The sequence below is a fragment of the Salvelinus alpinus genome, chromosome 27 (genome assembly GCF_045679555.1).
Source record: "Salvelinus alpinus chromosome 27, SLU_Salpinus.1, whole genome shotgun sequence".
Lineage (NCBI taxonomy): Eukaryota > Metazoa > Chordata > Actinopteri > Salmoniformes > Salmonidae > Salvelinus > Salvelinus alpinus.
In genome coordinates, this window is record NC_092112.1 from 34,039,702 (window position 1) to 34,056,518 (window position 16,817).

At 44.0% G+C, this 16,817-nt stretch overlaps 1 protein-coding gene across 3 annotated transcripts in view; it reads left to right on the top strand.

Annotated features, from left to right (window-relative positions):
* The window catches only part of syne2a (spectrin repeat containing, nuclear envelope 2a), a 209,188-nt gene that overhangs the window by 165,490 nt on the left and 26,881 nt on the right, over positions 1–16,817 (top strand). For all 3 annotated transcript variants that reach the window (XM_071370396.1, XM_071370394.1, XM_071370395.1), the window contains exons 91-94: positions 3,781–3,906; positions 5,782–5,937; positions 12,318–12,476; positions 15,781–15,947. In XM_071370396.1, the coding sequence (XP_071226497.1) occupies positions 3,781–3,906; positions 5,782–5,937; positions 12,318–12,476; positions 15,781–15,947 (608 nt within the window). The remainder of the gene's footprint in view (positions 1–3,780; positions 3,907–5,781; positions 5,938–12,317; positions 12,477–15,780; positions 15,948–16,817) is intronic.

The following is a 16,817-nucleotide window of genomic DNA, read 5'->3' on the forward strand; positions in this document are numbered from 1 at the left end:
AAAGAAAACAGAGACAGAATGCAAAAAGAGCAGACCTTTTTTTGTTCTTTCACGATAGACAGGGATTCCAATTCATCTGATAGGGGAGATTATGATTAAGGCAGAGGATCTCTAAAATTATATGTAATTATGACACATCTCTTTCTCTCTCTCTCTCTCTCTCTCTCTCTCTCTCTCTCTCTCTCTCTCTTTACCCCATGTTCTTCAGTACAAGCACCAAAACCCCCTTCTTTATGAGTGGGGCTGGGGGATTGGGGTGTTAAGGCTTAAAGACTGCCAACTGTGTGTGTGTGATTTGAATGTCTGTTAGCTGCAGTTGACCCACATACCATGTACTGTATCTGTGCACTGCCCAGTGAAAGCCCCCTAACAGCCAAGGCCATCAAAGAGCAACCCTAATCTAACCATAATCCATGCAGGGGCCAGCTGCCAGCTACGGTTAAGGCCACACATAGACGCAATAACACGGATGAAATTGTATATTATGCATTCACAATTGTCTGTGTATTTCCATCAAAACTCAACTTCAACTCAAATATTTTTCGGCAGCGAGTTGAATACTTTTCAAATACTTGAAAAAATGGTTTATGTCTGGCCATCTTCTCCGTTGTCCATCATCCATCAACGGATGACTGAATCCTACTGGCACAATACATCATTTTCGGACACAAAATCTCTAACTGACTGCCACCTAACACTACCCACTACCACCATCATCAAATCAAAGTGAACTTTACAGTTGCCAGCTAACCCTTAGAAATACAGAATATTAGGCACGGTATGGTCCATCACTACTGCTACCACCATCTGGGTTGGGCTCAATTCCATCCATTTCAATTCAGTCAATTCAGGAAGTAAACTGACATTTCCAATTCTGATTTTACAAAACATTTCATAGAGAGAAAATTAGGGCTGATTTTCCAGACACAGATTAAGCCTAGCTCTGGACTAAGAAGAGGAGATTCTCATTGAAAGCACTTTTCAGTCCAGTACTAGGCCTAATCTGTGTCTGGGAATTTAAAGTTGTCACTACGGTTTAGGATGACATTTTCCCGAGATGATGATGATGATGTAAAGTCAGTTTTGCAGTTTTCACCGTAAAAACTGATCCTAGATTTGAACCTGAAGTCAATTTAGGAGCGGTTCCTTTACCTCTGTCTTAAAGGATGGATGAAACCACACCCCTCAGGCTGCTGAATCTGATTGGTTGTTGCTGTGACACAGAGGCAGCCGTGAGCCTCGAAAGGGGCTTGCTTTGAGTGTTTGCTATCAGGCCATGCTAGAAAGGGCACAAGTATCGCACCTCATAACCACAAACACGATTTCAACCACCATAAACCCAAACCTTTACCCTAACCCTAATCCCAACCCTTTGAAAACCCCATGCAAACCAAATTATACCATTCTAGAGTGGCCATCTAGTGACTACTCACACTTGTTGCTGTCTGTTGGAACCATTATGACCTCATCTGTGAGTGTTGTTTACGACAACCTGGGGGGTCGGGTTAGTTGTGTGAACCCCTTCCATAGGATCTGCGTGAAAGCAGAGGCCACGGAGGCCAAGTTAAGTGTTGTGTCCAAAATGACACCCAATTCCCTATATAATACACTACAATGCCTTCAGAAAGCATTCACACACCTTGACTTTTCCCACATTAAACTGAGATGTTGTGTCACTGGCTGACACTGGTAAGCCATATTTCGTCTCCAATGTTTATTGAAAACATAAATATATTTGCACAATGAGCACTTCTCTCAAATACATCGTTACAGTTGTTGGATAGTTATCTAGCTAATTTTAGCCACATGAACATTGACATGAAATCAGTCAAAACACCTCAAAACAAGACATGGTATCAAGAATAATATTAAATGAGCTAAAACGAGCCACTTACAATCCCCTACATGTCAGTTTCCTATCATTCTTGTTAGCAGTCTGGCCATCCAGAATCAAAACATGTTGACTTCTGCCCCATGGAAGCATGCACATCATTTTTGAGACGTTGTCAGCTAACCCATCTATTGAGGATGGTGAAGTTATGAATTACACTTTATTGGTTATCAATACACAATACCCAGTCACTACAAAGATACAGGTGTCCTTCCTAACTCCATTGCCAGAGAGGAAGGAAACCGCTCAGGCATTTCCCCATGAGGACATTGGAGACTTTAAAGCAGTTCGAGTTTTGGCTGTGACAATGTTGTTGATCCAACTGAGGAGATAACACCATACATTATTTTTTATTTTATATATTTTTTGGTACTTTTACCCCTTTTTTCTCACCAATATCGTGATATCCAATTTATAGTTACAGTCTTGTCTCATCGCTGCAACTCCCATACAGACTCTGGAGAGGCGAAGGTCGAGAGCCATGCGTCCCCCAAAACACAACCCTGCCAAGCCGCACTGCTTCTTGACACACTGCTTGATTAACCCGGAAGCCAGCCACACCAATGTGTTGGAGGAAACACCGTACAACTGACGTTCGAAGTCAGCTTGCAGGCGCCCTGGCCACCACAAGGAGTTGCTAGAGCGCGGTGGGACAAGGACATCCCGGGCCGGCCAAACCATCCCCTAACCCGGACAAACCTGGGACAATTGTGCGCCGCCTCATGGGACTCCCGGTCACGGACTGCTGTGACATTTACATTTTCCACAAATTAGCAAACATTTCTAAAAACATGTTTACACTTTGCATCTGTTAAGAAAATATACATTTAATACATTTTGAATTCAGGCTGTAACACAACAAAATATGGAATAAGTCAAGGGGTATGAATACTTTTTGAAGGCACTATACTTTTTACCAGAGCCCTATGGGTCCTGGTCAAAAGTAGTGCACTAAATAGGTATTCAGGAGGCCAAGTCAGAGTTTATGTCAGCCCCGGTGAAAGGGAAATCCCCAAGCTATATAGGCACAAGGCGAGACCCAGATGCAGACACAGGAGGCAGATTTAGGAGGCCAAGTCAAACAGTTTATGTCAGCCCCGGTGAATGGGAAATCCCCAAGCTATCAAAGCGAGACCCAGATGCAGACACAGGAGGCAGATGGTTGGAGTCTTACAATGTTTATTAATCCAAAGGAGTAGGCAAGAGAATGGTCGTGGACAGGCAAAAAGGTAAAAACCAGATCAGAGTCCAATAGGTACCGAAGGGCAGGCAGAATCAAGGTCAGGGCAGGCAGGATAATCAGGCAGGCAGGAAAGTAGTCCAGAGTCAGGCAGGGGTCAGAACCGGGAAGACTATAAAAACGAATGGAAAAGGAGTACGGGGAAAACACACTGGTTGACTTGACTAAACATACAAGACAAACTGGCACAGAGAGACAGGAAACACAGGGATAAATACACTGGGGGAAATAAGCGACACCTGGAGGGGGTGGAGACAATCACAGGAACAGGTGAAACAGACCAGGCCGTGACACAAGCACAACAGTGGAATCAGGCTAAGACAATGTCTGAAATAGAGATAGCTAATTGTCATTAAAGAAAGGGAAATACACACCAATCTCCCACTCAAATGTGTGACTGAATCTTTGATTAGAGTTGGGGTAACATTTGTGTCTTAGTGGTATATTCAGAAAATGCATTTGAAACTTTTGATTATGGATGTGGAGAGGTGTGACCTGTCTATTTCTGGAAACCCTTTTTGCCCATAGAATAATATAATTTACCTAAGTCACGCTATTCAATTTAATCTGATGTTGTTTTTTGCTGAACTGAACTGTAAACTAATATTGTCAATGAGATTGTTGAATTTACCTTCTCTATATCTTGTAGAATTGGGGCCACTTTCAGGTCAAACTAGTCGACAGCGCACACAAACTGGATGAGCTCAGGGACAGGCTGAAGCAACCGCTGCCAGAGAAGCTGGAGGAGCTACAGGGTGAAGAGAAGCTCACAGAGGTGACTACCTTCTCAATCTGGGTGTGTGTGTGTGTGTGTGTGTGTGTGTGTGTGTGTGTGTGTGTGTGTGTGTGTGTGTGTGTGTGTGTGTGTGTGTGTGTGTGTGTGTGTGTGTGTGTGTGTGTGTGTGTGTGTGTGTGTGTGTGTGGACACGCATGCCAGTGTGCATACATACGTGCTAGTGTGTGTCTGCGTGTGCTTACATGCAACTGCGTGTGTGTGCATCCCACTTTGTGACATTGAGCTGTGTATATTAGTATCTCTCTGTGTGGGTGGATTTGAACCTCTCCGTGCTGTTAGCTTAGAAGGTAAGTCAATAGGTGAGTAACACTAGCTAGGTTTCCAACCAATTAGCGACCAATTTTTATGCAAATAATCTAAAATCCGCATAAAGAAAATATGTGTATTTTCCCACCAGAGGTGTGTTTACACCAAACGGACTTGGTGCGATCAGGGTGTGATGAGGTAGTGCACACAAACATTTTATTTGTCATGTAACTTTCATCTAGTGATAGTTTTGTCACCAAAACTGTTGCGTTAAATAGCAAATGTATGTGCCTACTTTGGTCTTGACATGTGTGCTCTAGCCAACAACAGATACTGTGCGGGTAGGTTGTGCGGGTAGGCTATACATGATGAGATTTGCCTATTATGTATAAGAGCGATAATATTTTTATTTGTCATCGATCATAATTTTTCCATAATAAGACCCTCAATATTTATTTGAAAGTAGCATCAAACTCATCACCTTGCGCTTTCACCACCCTGTGAAGTTCATCATCATTTATGTCATCTGTAGCCTAATAAACTGCATGGTTTCTAAGTTGTAGTGGTTGGACCACACACCATATCATCGAGTGACTCATAAAGGCGTTTCCACCGCCATTTCTTGCATAATACACTTTACCGATACAAAAATATTATATTAACAGTGCACTAATGAACAAAATACTAAAATATAGTTTTTGAGTGAACTAACCCTTTAATCTCATTTTGTGCGCGGCTGTTGATCAAGGTCTCATTGGAGAGGTACTTCTATTGTGAAGAATGAGGATAACAGTGGCAAAGATAGTCAAGTCAAGTGCAATCAGGTTCATTTAAAGTGCATTGTCCATGGGTCTCAACACACTTTACATAATAAGGCAAGGAAACAAAAAACAACAAAACGATGTAGGAAAAGGAGGAAAAAAGGGTAAAGAAGTGTTTAGTCACATCCCAAATGGCACACTATACCCTATAATGTATTACTTTTGACCAGGGTCCATAAGGCTCTGGTCAAAAGTACTTCATTATATAAGGAATAGGGCCCCATTTGGGACGCGCACTAAGATACGAGGAGAGACATGGTATTTTTTGTTGTTGTCTCTAATACACCTTCTTTGGCTTTCTTAGCACACACATTTACTTGTTTGGGTTTGTAATTTCATCACTGCAGCTATGTAAAATCATTGCTGTGTTGGGTATCACTCCTGTCATGCCAGTAAAAGTTGTTTGAGTTTGAATTTGACTGGGGGAAAGTGAATTGATTGAGGGTTTTTTTCAGGCACTCAGAGGGGCCAGAGTTACCAACAGGTTTTGGGGGCTCCCATTATCCTGCCACCCACTGAGTCCCACTATTATGAGTTTCCTACACTCCTCCCTGTTTCCCCCTTTCCCCCCTCTTCCTTCCCCCCTTCACTTCCCTCCTCTCCCCTCCCAGTTATCCCCTTGCTCCCCTCCCCCTCCCTTAATCCTTGAGAGAAAGAGAGAGAGACACACATACAGACACAGAGAGAGAGAAACACACACGTACTCGACTAGTATGCACTTACTACAGCGCCGGGGTGCCTGACCGGTCAGTGGTGTGTGTGTTGTGTACGTGTGTGTGTTATGCAGGAAAACGAGGCCTCTCTGGAGTTGTGGGCTGGTGGAGTGAAGGAGTTGTCCTCCATGAAGACGGATCTGTCCCAGTACATCTTGGCCGGGGATGCTACCCTACTACAAGGACAGGTGGAGCAGCTGCACTGCCAGTGGGAGGAACTCTGTCTAAAGGTGAGAGGGGCATGGATGGAGAGAGGTAGGGAAAGAGAAATAAGATGTAAGATGTCTGTCTGTCAGTGTGTGTGTTAGAGAGGGAGGAAGACTGATTTTATTTGAGAGAGTGAAAGTGGATGAGAGGGAGGGAAGGGAGAGATATAAAATAGAGTAGTCACTAGCTATGTTCTGGCCACACAAAAGGCTCCTCCACTACTGGGGCTTTGACCGGTGAATGTGTGTCCAGCGAGTGGAGACACACACAAAACACACTCATTCATGGCAGTGCAAAAAGAGAATAGGAGCAGCATGGAATGGAGGGAAAAACTGACATGTGGCTGAATGGAATGCCACTACTAAAAATATTATTAGAAAATGTAATGTGTTTCTATTTCTGCTTAAAATTTAAGAGTTTGACATTACATAGTGTTGAACATTTGACATTTCCAGTGCGCCCTTTTAATATCTCCTCAATAGTTATTTGCACATACTGTGTTTCAGGGGTTGAGGTTCTGAATGCCTCTAAGAGACATTAGTATTTGTGCTCTCATGTGGTATAATATTTTACTAATGATGTACAGTACATCTTTGTCAGTGAGAGAAAGATTTACTGTTTTTTTGGGGGGGGGGGGGCAGGATTTAGTTTGATTGTTTTGAGACCTAATTGGATCCTGATACAAGCACATGGGCGTTTCGAACGCTGTGGTCAAATGGTCATTTACAGTTCTGTTGGGGTTTGTAACGGAATTTGTCTATTACTGATTGTAAGACGAAATGACCGCAACACGTGAGTGATTTGAATGCCTCTGTTGGAGTTTGTAACTGAATTTGTCCGTTACTAACTGTAAGTTAAATTAGCATGCAGACTAGTTTTAACAACAGTGAATGGAGGTGTTTAGCTCTTTAGCTGGGCAGAGGTCAGTATTCCAAGCTACAGTTACATCTCCCTTTAAATCAAAAACAAACAGAGCATTTTTGTATAAATGCCTGTTAATGTTTTTTTCTGATGACTAACTTGTTGTTGGAGCAACAATGGTGCCCTCATGGTTCCAGGGACTGCCCCAACTTGCAACATGTTAGGGAAATTGTTGAAACTGGTGCACTTGTGGGGACACAGAGCTGGCAGCAGCCATTAGTTCTCCTTCAAAGATAGTGTTGCATTGCTATTATAAATAGGCTCAAGTGATAGTTCAGTCATTTTACATATTTAGACATTTGTTTCCTTACCTTGAAAGCAGTCTATGGGCAAGGAGTGACGTCAATCCACACTTTGGTTTTGTTTTACAATCCACTACAATAAGCAATATTAGCATTTTGAGATCAATTTCCGTATCTCCCCTTTAGCATGTATTACATTTAATGCCGAAATCATTAAAGATATTCAACCAATTAATTGAGTAATGCAATATTTTTAAGATGATAAGATGAGAGATGATTTGGTTTTGAAATGTAATACATCCTACACAGTGGAGATTTACATGGGGAATGGGTATTACATTAATAATTAAAAAACATGTGAGTAATGAAGCTATCTTTCAAATTGTGAATATTTAGCTGATATTAAGTTTTGGTACTGTATATCTACAGTATATTTTTGCCCATTACAGGCTTTCTGAAGTTGGGGATGTGCATATCATGCTTGTATGCTTCATAGAACCACAATGGAGCCCTTATATGACAGTGTGTCCCACATGACAGTGTCCCCACAACACATGGCGCTGTCCCCAGAAGGCTAACAGGTTGCAGGTGGAGCCAGTCACTGGAATGGCTGAGGGACAGATGGCCAGCCAGGGCTGTGGCCTGCCTGTGTTTCAGGAGACCGCCCCTGTCCCCTATTGTTGTGGTGGCAACGCAATTCCTCACAGGGCATGACAGGTCACAATAGAAACTGCTCCTAATGGAATATTAAGAATTTTAAGCCTCAATGGTAAGTTAAGTGAGAGAGAGCCACGCTCGTGAAAAAAAAATGAACAGACAGTGAAATATTGGCAACCCAATGAACCAATGCCTGCCAGTTAAGCTCTTTGACCTCAAAACAATCAGCATCCCCTCCTTTGTGGAGTAATGGGAATATAATTTACACATTAAGCTCTCATTAGGAAAACGGACCATATTAATTTTATGTAAAAAAAAGCTTGACTGTCTTGAGGCCTCGCTCAATTTACTTGATTATGGGGAGTCCCCCAGGGTTCTTGCATTTGCATTGCCTTATAGTGAACTGGTACACACAACGGTTGGGATCAATTCCATTTCAACTCAGTCAATTCACAAAGTACACTGAAATACATTTTCCTTGTTGCTTTTCAATGTACAATGAAATGTGTCAGAGGTCCACATTTCTGGAACAAGCCAACTTTATACAACTGGGTCAAACTTGCATTCGGCTGCTTTAATAGGAATAAGACTATGTACTGTAGGATATTTGTACCCTGCCTTTCCACTTATATCTTCTGGTGGAACTAGATTATTCACAGAATGGAATGGACAGCAGGGAGGTTTTATAACAAGCACTTTTGGGCCTGTACAATTTTGCATTAGTAGCCAAAAGCACTCTTAAAGTAGCCCCCTTACTGATAGGCATCGATAGCATGGGAGCGTTAGAATACAGCTGAAAACCTTGCTCGCACAGTGATACAAAACCAATCCACTTGGATTGGCATTTTCAAAGTCCTTTGGCACTTCAGGGTATTATTTATGGGCTACTTTCAACAGACCTGCATTGTATGGTGTTATCTTTGAGTTATTTAGACTCAACCTCACTCACAGTGACGCAGGTATTCAGTTTAATAGTAACAAACATGGAGCGATACAAAACAAGAGAAGCGTCTGGACATGAAAACAGAAGCAATACTGCCTGATGAGTGAGGATACAGAGTGCTAGATAAAGGGGAAGTAATCAAGGTGGTGATGAAGTCCAGGCGTGCATTATGATGGGGCGCAGGTGTCCGTAATGATGGGTTGCCAGGACCGGTGGTTAGAAACCGGCGTCATGCACCAGAGTGGGAGTAGGTGTGACAGTACCCCCCGACGCACTACTCCAGCCACCGGACGATGCCGGGCCAGGAGGGTGGCTCCGAGGGCGAGGAGTGGGCCGGTCCGGACGGAGATGGTGGAAATATTGAATGATGTTGGGATCTAGAATGTCGTCCACCGGGACCCAACACCGCTCCTCTGGACCGTACTCCTCCCAGTCCACCAGGTACTGGAGCCAACCCCCACAACGTTGGGAGTCAGGAGGGGTGTTGTGGGGGATGGCATCCACCAAGGGACCATAAACCACCGGCCTGAGGGAAACATGAAAAGAGGGTGAGATCTGGTAGTTAGGGGGGAGCTGTAATCTATATGTCACGTCGTTGATCCTCCGGAGGACCTTGAACGGCCCCACGAACTGGGGGCTCAGACTTCTTACAGGGCAGGCAGAGTGAGAGGTTCCTGGTGGAGAGCCAGACACGATCACCAGGATGGAACACAGGACCCTAACTGTGGTGGCGATCCACATGCTCCTTCTGACAGTGCGCTGGAGCCTCACGTGGGCATCGTTCCAAAACTTTTCTGCATGCCTGAACCACTCATCCACTGCAGGAGCTTCAGTCTGGCTCGGGGTCCATGGCGCCAGGGCTGGCTGATATCCCAGAACACACTGGAAGAGAGTCAGCACAATGGGGGAGTGATGCACTGTAGGAATTCTGGGCGTACTCTGCCCAGAGAAAGAACCGTGCCCGTCCTGGCAGTGACTCCTCAGGAACCTCCCCAGTACCTGGTTCATCCTCTCAAACTTGTTAGACTGAGGCCGGTACCCAGAAGTGAGGCTTACTGTGACCCTCAGCTTCTCCATCAAGGCTTTCCATACCCATGGCGTGAATTGGGGGCCACGGTCGAAGACGATGTCCTCAGGAAGGCCATCGTGCCGGAAAATCTGCTGGAATAGTGCCTCAGCGACCTGGAGAGGGGTAGGAAGACCAGAGGGATAAAAATGGCAGTAACAAAATCTATGGACAGATGGGACCAAGGGAAGCGGGAAGGGGAAGGAGTTTCCCTGCTGGAGTGTGCCGGGGAGATTGTTTGGGCACATATGGAGCATGAATTGACGGGTGACGTCCTGTGCTGACGTGGGCCACCAGTACTTCGGAGATGGATGAAATAGTGCACGTAATACCCGGGTGTCCAGCGGCGAAGGATGTGTATGCCCAGGTCAAGAACCGACCCCACACCTCCGTGGGGACGTAGATGCGCTCAGGAGGGCAGGTAGCAGGCGCGGGTTCCCTCTCCAGAGCCTGGCGGCTGTCCACATTTACGTCACAAAACACGGGGCCAATGATATGGGAGGATTGAATGGTGGCGTGGAGGGTAGTCACAGGACTCTCAACCGACGTGGAACCACAAGGTAAGGGAAAGCAGGTCTTCTGACATCCGGGTGCCCATGCAGTGGTTTTAATCCTCGACCAGGAGATGGTGGGGTAATACTGTTGGAGCCACGGGAGGCCGAGGATGATTTTGTGTACGGGACCTGTGGTAATGAGGAAGGGAAGGCTTTCCCAGTGCAAGGGCCCCACAGTGAGGGTGAGTGGTGCTGTGATGTGTGTGATAGTGCCGAATCCCAATGGTAGTTTATCCAAGGCTTGGACTGGAAAAGGAGAGGAGAGCAGATACGAGGTAATGTTCAGGGAGGAGACAAGGGCCTGGTCAATAAAATTCCCTGCGGCACCGGTGTTCACTAGAGCCGTAGAGACAACACCTGAGGGACAGCCCACCAGTGAAATGGAAACCAGGAAGTGTTTGGCGGAAAATGATGAAGAAATACTCACGCCTACCCTGGGAGACGAATGATCATTGGGCCGGCCCTCTGTCCCAGTGGACTTTGGGTTGGGACACCCCGGACACTGCAGGAGCTGGTGCCCGAAGAAGGTTGTACAGGCTGATGGCCATTGATGTGTGCTTTCCAAGCAAAGGTTATCATCCCGGCATTCCAACTCCGTCTGGACCTCCTTGCGCAGTCCTCTTCGGAATAGGGTGCGTAGCGCTGGCTTATTCCATCTGCTGGAGGCTGGCACAGTCCGGAAGATGAGGGTGTACTCCGCAGCGGTCTGGGCACCACCCCCCGGGCAGCAGGGAAATTACTGTGGCAACCTTGGACCTCTCGTTGGGCGAAATAGAGGGAGCACTGGAGTAGGAAGTCACAGCATTTGGATGGAGTCCAGTCATATTTGTCCAGGAGGAACAGTTGGGCATCGCTGACCAGGGTGGACTGCTGTGTAGGATGGGGGACTGGCTCGCTGGGACGACTCTTGGTAGAAGGCCCTTCGTTAGTTGGAGGTTAACTCTCTCGGGTGGTGTCGAGGCAGTGGAGGACGCGGAGGATCTCGTCTATAGCCGCACCCAGTTGCGCCAGCTGATCGTGGTGTTGGAGTAGATGTCCCTGTTAGTCGATCATCTGGTAGATGTCTTCCTCTTCTGCTGCTTCCATATTTTGAGGCAGTATTCTGTAACAGAGATGCAGGGAGTCAGGAAGCAGGTGCAGTGGTGAGTTTAATAATAACCAACATGGAGCAATACTCCCGTGTAGGATGCGACGCGTCTGGACATGAAAACAGAACCAATACTGCCTGATGAGTGAGGGTACAAAGTGCTAGATAAAGTGGAAGTAATCAAGGTGGTGATGAAGTCCAGGTGTGCATGATGATGGGGTGCAGGTGTGCATAATGATGGTTTCCAAGACCGGTTGTTAGTAAACCGGCGACAGGTGTAGCAGGAGCGGGAGTAGGCGTGACACAGTTAGTTGACAGTGCCTGTTTTTGTGTTAAATGTGGCCAACTTCTCAGGTTTTTCTGTTATGGTCTGGGTGTTGAAGTAACTTGACAAAATATTGCATTTTGGACCTGAGATCTGTTTTTTGTCAATCAGAATAACATTACTGAAGGTATTATTTAACTTAACTTTCAGTTAACGCTGTTAAAGTGGCTAAAATTATTAATTTAAATTGAGGTGGCCATATAGTTCCAGACTGGAGGGGCAAGACCTAGCTTGAGTTTCTGTTCTGATCTGTTTGTGCTATCATGTCAACTCCCTCATTGTCATGCCATGTTTGCAAATGATTAGGCGAAAGGACAAACAGATCTGGGACCAGGCTAGGAAAGACCCCCATCACAATGTTTTTTCCGCATCTGATTGTCAATCCCTTCCCCTGTTAGTCTATCAAGCAAAATCCAGTCCTTGAGGATCGCACTTAACGTAGGTTTCCGTTCCTCCCTTGAACTCAATTGCAAAGCGCAAAATCCAGCAGGCACTGGGAATTGAGTTTGACACCCTGTCAAGAAACCTAATACATGAATGCATGGTACATTCCAGTGTTTCACATGTGGCAACATATACTCACCCTCCCCCCTCCCTTCTCTTCTCAGGTATCCCTACGCAGGCAGGAGATCGCCGACCGGCTCAGTGCCTGGACCATCTTCAATGACAAGAACAAGGAGCTGTGCGACTGGCTGACCCAGATGGAGAACAAGGTGTCGCACAGCGGAGACCTCAGCCTCGAGGAGATGGTGGAGAAACTGAAGAAGGTAACTGGGGTACAGTGCACATTTTAGGACATATCCTCCGATGCCTTACGTGTAAACCGTATATAAAATTGTCACTTACAATTGGCGACATAGTGGCAAACATTTTTGGGAAAATGCTTTATGCTGGTTGAGTTGACTTACAACGTAAAAAACGAATGCTAACATTGCCAATTTAGTTTTGTGTAATTGCTTTTTACAATGTAAAAAGGCACATAGAGGGTGTTTTTGCTCCACTACAATCCTGGTCACAACCCATTCTTTCAAGTAAAAAATAACTGTCTTCTCAAACTGAAAGAAAGCATGTTTGGAATGGATACGCAGTATACCTTACCTTGCAGACCATGCTGGGTCCATAGAATTATACACAGATGTAGGATCTTAATTAGGTCACCCTGTTGCTGAAGAACTTTCCTGTAATGCAGGAAATGTAAAGCTTGTAGTGTATTTGAGGTCTAAAAAGGCTTCTGAAGATTGTAATTTCCACTTTGAAATTTCAGACTTGATTTTCCCTTCTGAAAAATGTATCAACCTCTACAAAATGTTCAATTAAAGGACAATTCCGCCAATTTATAAAAAGTTATTATGCTGTTAGTATATGTGTACTATTTTAAGATTTGATACACATTTTGATGTTTTATCATTTTTGTTAGTCACACTGCACGATTCATTGTTTTTGTCATTTTGAAGCTTCTGTATTGCGCTCGTCTACAGCATACTATGATTCCCAGGGTGCATTTAGTCTCCCATGATGCAATTCTAAGCATGCAGTTACTGTAGCTTAGCTAGCTGGCTATATCAAGCCCAGACGAAGCTTAGTCTAAATACGTAGAGGTTGATAGTTAAGCAACAAAACCGAGGCGTGCTCAAATATGTGGTAAAACAGACAGGGTTGGCTTAGATTGTTGATAACATGTTAACTACAGTATATTTCATTCCCAATGTATATTGAATGTATATTGAAAACATAAAGTTGCACAATGAGCACTTGTGTCTCAAATACGTCATTACCGTTGTTGGTTAGCTAACACATTTTAGACATCAATCAATGTATCACTCAACTCCCTCTTACCTACTACCTCAAAACAAGACATATTAAGAACAAGATCAAACAAGTTGAAACGAGCCACTTACAATTTACCATGTGGCAGTTTCTTGTCATTGTTGCTATCTGACCATCCAGAACAGAAACAACACACATCCATCTGCACCTTTTGAAGCGCGCACATCATTTTCGTGACGTTGTCAGCTAACCCTTTTATTGCTTATGGCACAAGTTATGAGTGCATTTCACATTACTTTTTGGTTGTAAATATATTTTAATGCTTGCATGAATGTCATGCTGTGAATATATGTTCATATCAATAACCAGGTTTCCATCCAACCTTTTTATGCGAGTAAAGTGCATGTCGGATAAAACATTTTTATGACGGGCCTGATGGAAACAGAAAATTGATGGACGCTTCTCCCACTCTGTCACGGATGCCATGGTGGCCCTTAGTTTGAAGATGTAATCCAGAGACAGGTGTTTTATACAACAGCCTTCTGTGTGTTATCTTGTCGACTCCCTCTGCATATTTGCAATCAAACGGCAGAATTTGTTCCATCTCCTTAGCTATCGTACTCTAATTCCACCGAGCATTCCACTGATTTCAAAACTTGGTTGTCCAGAAAGTGGAGAGCAACACTTTTGTAGTTCCACTACGTGATATCTTTTTTTTTTAAAGTCTCGTTAGAGAAGACTACCTACACATACTGACCAGCTCATGTTATAGACAGAAGCGTGCTACAGTACATGGCAGACCAATCCATTATCTCAGCCAATCATGGCTAGTTGGAAGGTTCCTGGCTTTTTCCGTGGCTAAACAAACTATGTTCATAATTTAACAATTTTATTCATATTTACAGATGGCATACAAGATTGTTATTAAGACACATGAAAGTGACACAGAATGCATTTCTGCCCAAAATGTTTACTTTCAAAGGCCTCTCCTGTGAAGTAGTGACTCGCGACACACGCCTAGTTTCCTGAAACGAGTCACATATAGCAGGGAGTTCCAATATAATCATAAAACTACAGACAGGTTATATAGATTGCTGAAAATGACTATCCAGCATTTATTGTATTAGTCATCTCAGTGAACATATTTGAAAACATGACAGAGGTGCAATTTCTGGTTTTGCTCATCAATAAACAGTCAACAGACATGACATCATAAAATTACTCTAAAACTGTGTAGGACATCACTAAATACTTCATAATAACAACTCGAATGTTAAGTGGCGGAGTTGTCCTTTTATTATAATCCACATTAATTAGCATTTGCTATTGCTGCAGGATTATTTTCCCACTGTAGCAAATGGGCTCAAATTAAGATCCTACATCTGTCTGGCTGTGTCTTTAGTGGCTATTGATCTGAATGGTCTTGATTGGTATGGTAAACAGTGCAGTGAAAATCTCTGTAGATTCAGACCCAATCCTGGTTAGATAGATTAACCTTTTAATCTCTGGTGGTTACATAACCACTAGAGCCCCAGCTCACACACACAGTGTAGCCCAGACGATAGAGGTAATGTGGGTGTTCATCTGAGGGAGTCTGCCAGGTGTCCTCAGGCCAGGTGACTGGACTGGGGAAAGGAGTCCCTGTGGACCTCCCTCATCTTGGTACAATCCACTCCTCTTATGAGAATCACACCCAGTCACTCTCCCACATTTTTTACCTGTATTATGCACGTTTGTGATATTATATATCACATGCTTGGTTCCATAATTAGAGCGGTAATCCTACAAAGTGTACAATTTCTGATAGAAACGTGGATAGACAAAGTAAACGGGTTTACATACCATATTTTACTGTATGTAAGGCAGAATGGGTACATGAGGATTTGGCCAACCCCTTTCTTCCTGTACAGTACAACAATGGCCCTTTCTATTGAATTTAACCTAGATAACGCCTAATTTTCTCTCTCATCATCGACGGTAGTCATTTAGTACACAGGGTGTGTTCATGTTTTTGATGTGGTGTGAGAATAAATAAATCAATTCAACGCTTGAAATAGAAAGTGATCTTTGTTTAGCAGCATTGTAGCAGCAGCATTTAGCATTGTGAGAAGAAGTTGTCATCGACCCCCCCCCCCCCTCTATCTGTTGTAAATACGTATTTGAAATGCACTTGATGTAGCTGAAAGTACATTATTTGAAATAAGTATTTGACCCAGGTTTGGTAGTCTGCTCCCTCCCCTTGAAAGCAAAAGACAGATTTCGGTGATCTGAAAATAAATCTATTATTCTTTATCTTCTGCATAGGACTGTATGGAGGAGATCAACCTGTTCAGTGAGAACAAAAGCCACCTCAAGCAGCTGGGGGAGCAGCTGATGCTGGCCAGTGACCAGGCCAAGCAGGCCCAGCTCCACGGCACCTTGAGGGACGCCAGGGACCGTTGGCAGCACCTCTTCCACCACATAGAGGCCAGGTGAGGCTAGCACATTTAAAAACTGGGCTCAGGTTTTTTTTAAATTGTTTTCCAATGACAGAGACAGTATGAAATGAAGGGGAGACGGAGAGAAGAGCCGGGATTCATACCCACACAGGCTACTGCTACTAGCGGAAGGTAGCCTAAGCGGTTAGAGTGTTGGTCCCGGAATGGAAAGGTCTCTAGTTTGAATCCCCTAGCCAACAAGGTGAAAAATCTGTCTATGTGCCCTTGAGCAACGCTCCAGGTTTGCCGTTGATAATGACTCACCCTGGCTGCGACCCCACTCTCAGGGAGAGTTGGGATATGCAAGAAACATATTTAGGACAAATATAAGCACCCACCAAATTATTGCTTCTATTACTAGGCCTACTACTACTGCTTCTACTACAATACTACCACCACTAGCACTACTACTACTTCTACTACTACTACAACCACAATCGTAAGGGATACAGAAGCTGCAACAAGACAACAAGCGACTTCATATCCTTCCTTGTCTCAGTTTGGTGGGTGAACCTTTATTTTATTCAACCTCCCGTCTGTCTCCCAGGTCAGGTGCCACCGTGGCCGAATGTTGACAGTTGCTTTGTGCTCTTCAGGAGGCCAATTTTTTTTAAACAAAATTGTATTTGTCACGTACACAGTTTACAGCATTTATAAATGGTGCAGTGAAATGCTTGCGTGGTAGCTCCCTCAATATTGCAGTACAATAATCAATATCCATAATAAAAGGCCAAATGAAAAATAAAAAATATCAAGTCAAATAAAAAACATCAAGTAATTAGAAGGTAGTATGCAAAGTAGTAACTGATATGTATGATTATGAATGTGCTATGTCAAGTATGACTGTATTTACAAACATAAATT